Genomic DNA, 9,432 nt, shown 5'->3' on the forward strand with positions numbered 1-9,432 from the left:
ACGATTTCATGTTCTGTTTGGGATTGTCGTTTGATATAAATAGCAACCACGCTTTAGGGTTTCTTGGGGAGCAGTATAGGGGATATTTGGAGCACAGAAAAGAGGTATTTTCTGGAGCTATTGGTTAGGGTTTTGTTTGAGAGATTAAGAGCTTTGTTGGTGAGATTAATTGGTGAGTTTGAGTGATTTGTAATCTCAGTTTGTACTCTTCTTCTCTATTAGTGAAAACTTCATCCCCTTCTTGCCCCGTGGACGTAGGCAATTTGCTGAACCACGTAAAAATTGGTTGTTTGTGTTTGTGCCATTATTTTGGTTTGTTTGGTCTTCTCTCTCGGCGTTTGGTTTGGTTCCTTGAAGCACAACAATTGGCCGTCGTGCACAACAAGTGGTATCAGAGCTTTGGCTTCGCTTGGGCTAGGTAGAGGAGCATATCGCTTTGGAAGCTCGTCTAGGGTTTCAGTTAGTGATAAAGGTGGGATTTTTACTATTGTGGATCTTGTCTTCTGTCATGTGGGGGTAAGATATTTAGGAGGCTCTTATTAGGGTTTCACTTGGAGGTATAAAAATCTCTCTTTTTCAGTTTGGATATATTCTTTGATTTATTCCGCATTGGTTAGTTGGTGTTTTGAGAAAGATGGCTGAGAAAGAAGGATGTGAGGCTAGGTTATTCAATTATTGGTGTCGTGCATGGATTGTCAAGAAGTGCTTTGACCTGCAGATTAAAGTCCGGTGAGCACATTGGTATGAGCAAGGAGACCGAGGTGGAGTTTTGCACTTTTATCCATCGATCGAGGGGTCTTCTAGGTGGTGTTCATTCAGGCATTTGGGAGCCTTCCAAGGAGGCATCATTTAAAGGTAATCGGTATTTGGTTTCCTATGTTGGGGACTGTTCTAGGTATTTGTGAGTTGCAACCAAGTCCCGTTGGTATGAAGTCCTAAAAGTTAGCAACAGATGGAGAAAGTGTATTGGTAGAAAGGTAACACGTTGTTCTGATTTTGGTAGAGGTTCTTTTTTGCGTTTGTGCCGAGCTCATGGAAGTTTGTGACACTTCATTGGAGAGAAAACATTAGGACGACGAGATGAGATGACATTTTTGATGGATCGTTCCTTACTGGAGGAGGATCGACGTTTGATATCGAGCATTGGTTTTGGTGTTCGGGCTTCGACATATTTGGGTCATCTTAGTCATATGTTGTCGACTACTGCGTTTAGAGATTTTGGATCTAGTGGAGTTGCTTCAGATATTGGGTTACTTCGGATGTTTGGTCGCCCATCATATAATCACATCGAGGATGTGAAATTTGATCCGAGTGTATATTTGGGATTCAGAGGCGTGTTTGATTATCAGGTATTGGCTTTTGATTTTATTCTGAGCAGGTATGTCACATTTGACTCTCGGCAGGCGAAGAGTGTTGATCAGATCATTGGGATATTATAGCGGGTGGAGGGTGATGCTACTCCATATTGGGTGAAGATTACTTCACATACTCCAGATCATAATGCATCGTTTAGGATTCCAGCTGAGGTGACATAGTTTGGGGATCATGTTGATTTGGATGCAGATGATGAGTTGGTTGGTTCGAGTGCAGCTGGTGGACATAGTTTGGATTTGGACATGGCCATTGGTTCACCTCAGGTGGAGGTGTTTGGTTTGTTTCACTTTGGGACCATTGGGAGAGCTATCAGTTACAGATTTGTTAGTGAGATTGGAGAAGGGTTGAGAACTCTTCTATTGGATTGAGGGTCTTTGGAGGCCATTGGATGAACTACGTGAATGCTTGATTCCTTAGACGAGAGGATACGTAGACAGTCATTTATGATGCAGCCGGTTTGGTGAGTTGATACTGACATTTGGAGTTTGTTCGCATTCTCGTTTGGGTTCTCGACTTGATGTTGTCGTGAATTTGTTTCACTTCGTAATGGACGCAACAAGTGGGATATTTGGTTTTGTTGGTGTCGGTTCAGTTTTGGAAAAATTTTGCCAATGTGAAGAATTATAGAAAAGGCGAAAACATTGGAGAAGATCAGGAAATTTGATGCAAATAGGCATTTGGGTGCTTGACGGTCGACCGCGAGCTTTGGCGCGGTCGACCGCCCACCGCCCACAAACGTGCACGACTACAGGGTGTTTTTTAGGTTTTCTAGCCGGTCGACCACGGATCCTGTAATGCATTTTTTTGGTTTCTGTCATTCTGTTCGGTCGACTGCGACGATTTCGGCAACTGACCGCCAGTCAGGTTTGGGTCTGATTGTGGTTTCTTGTTCTGTTTGGGATTGTCGTTTGATATAAATAGCAACCACGCTTTAGGGTTTCTTGGGGAGCAGTATAGGGGATATTTGGAGCACAGAAAAGAGGTATTTTCTGGAGCTATTGGTTAGGGTTTTGTTTGAGAGATTAAGAGTTTTGTTGGTGAGATTAATTGGTGAGTTTGAGTGATTTGTAATCTCAGTTTGTACTCTTCTTCTTTATTAGTGAAAACTTCATCCCCTTCTTGCCCCGTGGACGTAGGCAACTTGCCGAACCACGTAAAAATTGGTTGTTTGTTTTTGTGCCGTTATTTTGGTTTGTTTAGTCTTCTCTCTCGGCGTTTGGTTTGGTTTGGTTCCTCGAAGCATAACAATTAGCCGCCGTGCACTACAAAGATCCAGACGTCCCCAACTATGTTATGAATTCATTCATTTTGTACATTTATGATGTATTCCGTAGTTGCCTCATGATTGGATCGTAGCTTTTAACATGTATGCAGTATACTGTACTCATCAATCGTCCCACCCATGAGGAATCTGTATCCATCTTTTTTTTTTCTTTATCCATCTTTTTTTTTTCTCAAGTAAGTTTACATACGTGTATCGTATCATATTCATGCTAAATGCAAAAGAAGTTTCACATAACTAATTCGCAAAGTGGGTCCTGTGGTTGGGTCTACAAATTATACACCTCTAGACAGTAATGAATGCATGAACATCACTGCAAACTATTGGACAGACGCAAAGTAGGTACTTGGACATTTCGTACGCACTCAGAGCCCATTCTCCATGAGTAATTCTCAGGACCAGCTGGTCCAAAATGGTGAAAAGAATATTTGCTAGAACTAATTGTGGGTTGAAATATTAGCATAACCCTCTATTTGGCTCATTAGTCAACAGCATAAAGCTTAGAAATAATTAGTAAACTATTCCTAACCACTAACACGTCATAGAGAAAGATGACATACATACACTATTATGTACACAACCTTAATAGAACTGTTAATCCCTTTTATACTCTTTAATCTTATCATGTACGTACTGGTCGAGATGAACAAATTGCTAATCTGATGTGCGTCGGATACCGATATGTACATATCCTCCCAAGAATTCTTTTTTTTTTTTAAGGATACATCTAGGAATTGAACATAGATCCCTGGCAAACTAATTATGAGTATAACAAACACTACTTATTAGTGCATTCTTTTACACCGCACTCCTTTTTGCTCGCAAGTCAAAAGAGCAAGCTGAGAAATAAATAAACTAACACCCCCAACCAACAAATCACAACTCATCCCTTTCCATTTCTTAGCACCAAAACAAAAGGATTTGGATCCTCTCCCACCACAACAAACATGTTAATTGCTCCTCCAACGCGCCCCCATCATTTCTCCCCCCTCCACCCACGTACACCCCCCATTTTCCACATTGCTTCCCTTCTACTCCCTTCCCTCCCACCCACCCCCCCTGAGGGGGGGGCGGGACCCATCGCCTCAGAACCCTAAAGACCAACCCCCTCCCCATGCGTAACTAATCTTGCTCCCTATCCAAAGCCAAGCTTCTTTGCGAGTGGGTTTGGTCAGGGGCGGGGCTTGCAACCTCCTTTTAACCATTTTCCAGTCTAAACCAGTTTTTTAGCTCTGAACCGCAACAAAAACTTTAAGGTCGAGAGTCGGTTTAACGAAATCAGTTTTAAGTGCTAGACTAGGTGGTGGTGGTGGGTTTTTTTTTTTTTTTTTTTTTTTTTTTTTGAAGTTCTCCTCCAGCTAGCCTAATTCCTAGCTAGATCACGGCCTTTTCCTCGCTAAATTAAGCGTAGGGGGCCCTAAAGCAGATCTCATGCTTATAACAATTCTTGAGCAGCAGCATCGATCATAACACAAAACCACGATCTACATGAGCAAGTAGAGCTCGATTCTTCGTTCGCCTTCCTCAATTCACGGTGACGACCGGCCCCACCGACCCAGAGCATGAACGCGACGTTCCCCTCCCCCTCCTCCTCCTCCTCCTCGCCCAGTACCGCCCTCGCTCTCACCCCGACCGCCTCCCTCTGGCCTTCAAGTCCGCCCTGTCTCCTCGACCCCACCCTCCTCCCTCTCCTCCTGTCGACTCCGACCCCGACCCCTGCGCTGGCCCGGCATTCTCCGCGCCCAATCATTCACGGCTTCTCCTCCCCCGCGCTCGTCGCCATCGCCGTCTCCTCCAAGATACCTCTCCGGCCTACATCCTCCGAGCTCGGCTCCCCTCTATTCCCCTCCGCCGCCTCAACCTCCACGGCAACCGCCTCTCGGCTCCGTCCCACCGCTATTCAACGCCACCTCCCTCCACCCCTCTTCCTCTACGACAAAAATCACCGCGGCGATCCCGCCGAGATATGCACCGCTAGAATCCGGAACTCGACCTGTCGAGAACTCGCCTTGTCCGGGCCGATCCCGCCGGAGCTTCGCAATGCGGCAGCTGCAGCGGCTGGGCTGGCGGAGAACGAGTTACTACCGGCCAGATCTCGGCCGGGAATCTGGCCCGAGATTGCTGAGCTTGGCCCATGCTGCACCTCTCCTCCAACGAATCTATCGGGCCGCTGCGCCGACATCGGCGACCTGATTCTCTGTCCGGTACCTTGGAATCTCTCGCACAACCATCTTCTCGGCGGATCCGAGCTTCCCCTCAAGCAACTTGCTGCCTCGGTCAGCCTCGATCTCAGCTTATAAACAACCTCTCCGGCGAAGACCCACCGTCCTGGCGGGGGCGGCCAGTGAGTCTCCCCTCGTTCCTGGGAAACCCACACTTGCGGGTACTCTGCGGCCTCGTGCAGCGAATCACCACCCGCAATCACACCGCGCGCCGTCGCCGCGGGACCAGTGCGACCCCACGCGGGACGACGCGTCCAAGAGCAGAAGCGAGGCTGCGACCTACCGTGATCATACTAGTCTCGGTCGCCGACGCAGCGGGGTCGCCCTGATCGCCTGGATGCTACGTCTACACGTACTGAAACTAAAGACCGACGGCAACAACGGCTGCAGCTGCCCGGGCACGAAAAGCTGGGCGCCGAAGGCGGCGAGAGGGCGGGACAAGCCTGCATTGCCTGCTTTCGCAGCAGCGCGATAACTCCTCGGTCCGACGGCGACGGCGACGAGGAAAGGGGTCATCAGAGGGAGGCTTGGTGGCTAATAATAAAGGCTTCTATAGCTCGACGGTAGCATCCTGCGCGGTTACGCGTTACGTTCTGGGGAAGAGCGGGTTGGTATTGTTTACAAGTGGTGCGTGGGGAACTGGGATGCCGGGGCGGTGAGAGGCTGGGGGAGAGGGGTGGCGCGCAGAGGTGCGGGAGTTCGCCGGCGGAGGTGGAGGCGATCGCGAGGGTGAGGCACAGCAGTGGCTGAGGCTGCGGCGTCTTACTGGGCGCAGGATGAGAAGCTGCTGATCACCGATTTCATCTCCAACGGGAATCTTGCTTCGGCTCTCAGAGGTAAGCAGCTGGTCATTTATTTATTTTTTTTCCGCACATGTTAATTTGTTGGGATCTTGCGCGCGCGTTTTAATAGTTAGTTAGTTAGATCTGGACGAGGTTCAAGTGTTTGCTTGGTATCTGTGCACTGCATCGATCTTTTCCTGCGATTTTTTTTGTTTGTCCTCTTGGCTTGGGTCGTGTTTGTAGTCTTCTGCACTCTAGCTAGCTAATAACAAGTGTTTGTTTATGTTATAACAATATTATAAAATTAGTACTCAGGAATATGATCAGACTGTCAAATGACATCATATATATAGCGAATACACATTAATTAGAATCCTCTCGCTCACATTAATTTCAAACAAATTAATCTAAGAAGAATTGCCAGCAGTTGCGATAGTTCAGACTTCAATCAATCTATGAAAACCCAATCATGTTTTATTCTTTTTCACTCGAGGCAAGCTACGGTCGTTAACCAAATAACGGATAGTTGTGATCAAAGACGGTAACGCCTTCTACTGGATCTTTAATGGTAGAGATGGATCTAAATCCACGATCGTTGACTTAAGTGAGCAATACAGTACTTTTAAGATTGTTTTTGGTAGAAATTCTTTCTAAGAATCTCTTTGTAGAATTAGGGCCTGTTTGTTTCAGCAAGTTTATGGAATAGGAATGGTATTTGGACCTGACAGTGGCGTTTTCGTAATTAATGGAATCCAACTGAGTCCTAATCCTGAGTTTTGTTCAAAAAAAATTTATAGAATTGCTATACTATAAAGTGGTTCAAACAGTGGTAATTTCAGAAAACCCAAATCCGTTCTTTTTGAGAGGAATTGGGCGTGATTTCTGACACCTCTCTCAATTCTTATTCCAATTCTGATTCCGATTTCTGACACCTCTCCCAATTCTTTCTGAACCAAACATGGTATTAGGAATTGGACCAATTCTCACCTCTCCCAATTCTTTCTGAACCAAACATGGTATTAGGAATTGGACCAATTCTATAAAAGTGAGATTCTTAATCCTTTGGGTGAAACAAACATAGAATTGGTATTAGGAATTGGACCAATTCTATAAAAGTGAGATTCTTAATCCTTTGGGTGAAACAAACATAGAATACAAAAAAAAAATATAGGATTCCATAAAACTAAAACTTGTCTATAAATTTTATATGGATTAGGTTGGAATTCATAAATAAAATAGGATTCCTAATCCTATTCCTAGCCTCTATTGAACCAAACAGGCCCTCAGACTGTCTAACTGCGACTAAATAGAAAAAAAAGATAAAATAATAAACAGAACCGCTTAAATCAGGGAAGAGGGAGAGCGGATCAGGGGGGGAAAGGGAGACTTTAAGGTACAAAATATGAGAAAAGACAATGCGTGGTCTTTTTCTCTCTTTGGAAGGCTTGTCTGCTGCTGAGCGACGAGCCTACCCTTTAAAGATTCCTCAATTAGATGGGCAGGGCACCCCACTTTTGACTGAGAATCGCAGTCCTAACATCATGCAGAGAGATTTCAGGCTCTGGGCATGTTTCGCAATTTTTATTTATTTATAATTAAGGTGTCAATATGATGTTTTGTAAGAGTGACTTATTTGACTTATTTATTGTTCATCCGTAGGGAAAAATAATTTAAGACTACTTACAAGGAACTTTCCTTATTTTGGACAAATGACAAGAATATCCTCCTATTCCTTTTACTAATTAGATAAATATTTTCTTAGAAATTGATTAATATTAATAATTTACTTATTATTTTATTTATTAATAATTTATTAGTAATTATTTATTAACATTAATTTTATTAATAATTGTTTATTAATAATAAACCAGTTAACTAATTATTACTAATTATTATTCTATTAATATGAAATTAATTAATCTTAATATTACCAATTAATAATAACAAATAAATGTAATATATAAAAATATTTTGATCAAATATAATTCTTATTAGGAGATAACTAATTTTTAATTAATTAGTTAATTTGATTAAGAATAATAGTTCATTGCATGAAATTAATTAACCAATATCAATATTGCTAATTAATAATCATAATTAATTTTGAAATAATTAAATTTAAGTTGGTTAGTTTTTAAATAATTAATAAAATTAATATTATTAATTATCTGGTTAATACAAAATGAATTAATTTGTCACAATACGGCATTACAATAATATGACATGTTAGTTATTTAATAGTTAACACAACCCTATGAGTTATTAGTTTACTAAACACATGACTACTTATATATCCTTACAAGTTAAAGTGGTTTACCAAACGGCTTCCTTACTTTCTTACATAGTTATAAAGAGTTCTTTAAAATAAATAATAACTTACAAGAATTCAAAAAAATAAGCAATAGCCAAACATGCTCTTTGCTAGAAGGAATTAAAAAAAAAGCACTTGATCCATGACAATTATTATTAATATGAGGCATGATGATGCTTAACCTAATCCTGTCTTTTGTGCCTCACAAGCAGGGGACAATCAGATGAGAATATTATCATTTAGCTAGTAAGATGTTACTTACGAGGTTACGATGTTATATTAAGAGTGAATCAAAAAACTTTGAGTACTATTCTTAGGGTTAAATTTCACAAAGCGGTCATAAATAGGTACAGCGTGGCTGAATTTTTTACCCATGCTTTTTTTATTGGAACCAGTATAAACAGTAACTGGTCTGTAGCTAGGAATGTGAATAGTTACAGTAAGAAGTAATTAATGACGCTGGTTTACTCGTCTCTTCCGACACATGGATATAAACAGTAATACTAGAGTTGCAGGCATCAGATATAATCTTGGGTCCATTGTCAACTGTTCACCATCTATTCCAGTTTTGCTTACTCACATGCTAACCTGCCACATGCTTTAGTAATTGTCTCAATTATGAACTTCATTTCATAAATTGATATAATATTAAAATATATTATATGCTATTCTACTGGGATCCCACTAAGCTTTGTTATATTAACCAAACAGATGATGGTTAGCTCATTATGTAATAGGAAGGGGATACCTGATGGCCAGCTCATTATGCAATAGGAGGGGGACACCTTATATGTCCCTCCTGTTGGTCCCATATTTTGGGTCATTGGGGATATATATATGCACGCACACACGCCCTTTAAATTGCATGTATTTTTAAATTTCTAATCAAAATCACTAAAATTGCTTATTTGCGAGAATTTACTCTCAGTGTAACTGATGTGAGAATTTGACCTTTTATAATTCTGTTTCAATTCTTTTTAAACTAGAAAAAAAACCATCTTTATTTCATCTCCAAATTTTCATCTTGGGCAGGCCGGCCCGGACAGCCCATCCTCTCATGGCCCATGAGGCTCAAAATAGCAAAAGGCGCGGCCTGCGGTCTGGCCCATCTCCATGAATGCAGCCCAAGAAAATACGTCCACGGCAACATCAAACCGTCGAACATCCTCCTCGACGGCGACTTCAACCCCTACATCTCCGACTTCGGCCTCATTCGTCTCCTCAACGTCTCCGGTGCTGACCCTTCCTCCTCTTCCTCCTTGGGCCTCATGGGCGGTGCTCTCCCCGCAACGAAGGCAGTTCCTATAGAGAAGCCCAATAGTTATCGGGCCCCAGAGGCCCGAACACCCGGAGCAAGGCCCATGCAAAAATGGGATGTGTACTCCTTTGGTGTGGTGCTGTTGGAAATGTTGACCGGAAAGGCGCCGGACATGTCATCGCCGTCGGTGGCGACCACATCGG

The 9,432-nt window shown here is 42.7% G+C and overlaps 1 protein-coding gene across 1 annotated transcript in view; it reads left to right on the plus strand.

The window, feature by feature from the left end:
* The window catches only part of LOC109830950 (leucine-rich repeat receptor-like kinase protein FLORAL ORGAN NUMBER1), a 9,143-nt gene continuing 345 nt past the window's right edge, over positions 635–9,432 (plus strand). Inside the window, 10 exon segments of the mRNA XM_020398301.1 lie at positions 635–729; positions 4,157–4,533; positions 4,536–4,574; positions 4,577–4,932; positions 5,061–5,193; positions 5,196–5,252; positions 5,504–5,618; positions 5,620–5,714; positions 9,004–9,429; position 9,432. The exon segment at position 9,432 is cut by the window's right edge and continues 345 nt beyond it. Coding sequence (XP_020253890.1) covers positions 635–729; positions 4,157–4,533; positions 4,536–4,574; positions 4,577–4,932; positions 5,061–5,193; positions 5,196–5,252; positions 5,504–5,618; positions 5,620–5,714; positions 9,004–9,429; position 9,432 — 1,694 coding nt within the window.

This window comes from Asparagus officinalis, chromosome 2 (assembly GCF_001876935.1).
Source record: "Asparagus officinalis chromosome 2, Aspof.V1, whole genome shotgun sequence".
Classification (NCBI taxonomy): Eukaryota; Viridiplantae; Streptophyta; class Magnoliopsida; order Asparagales; family Asparagaceae; genus Asparagus; species Asparagus officinalis.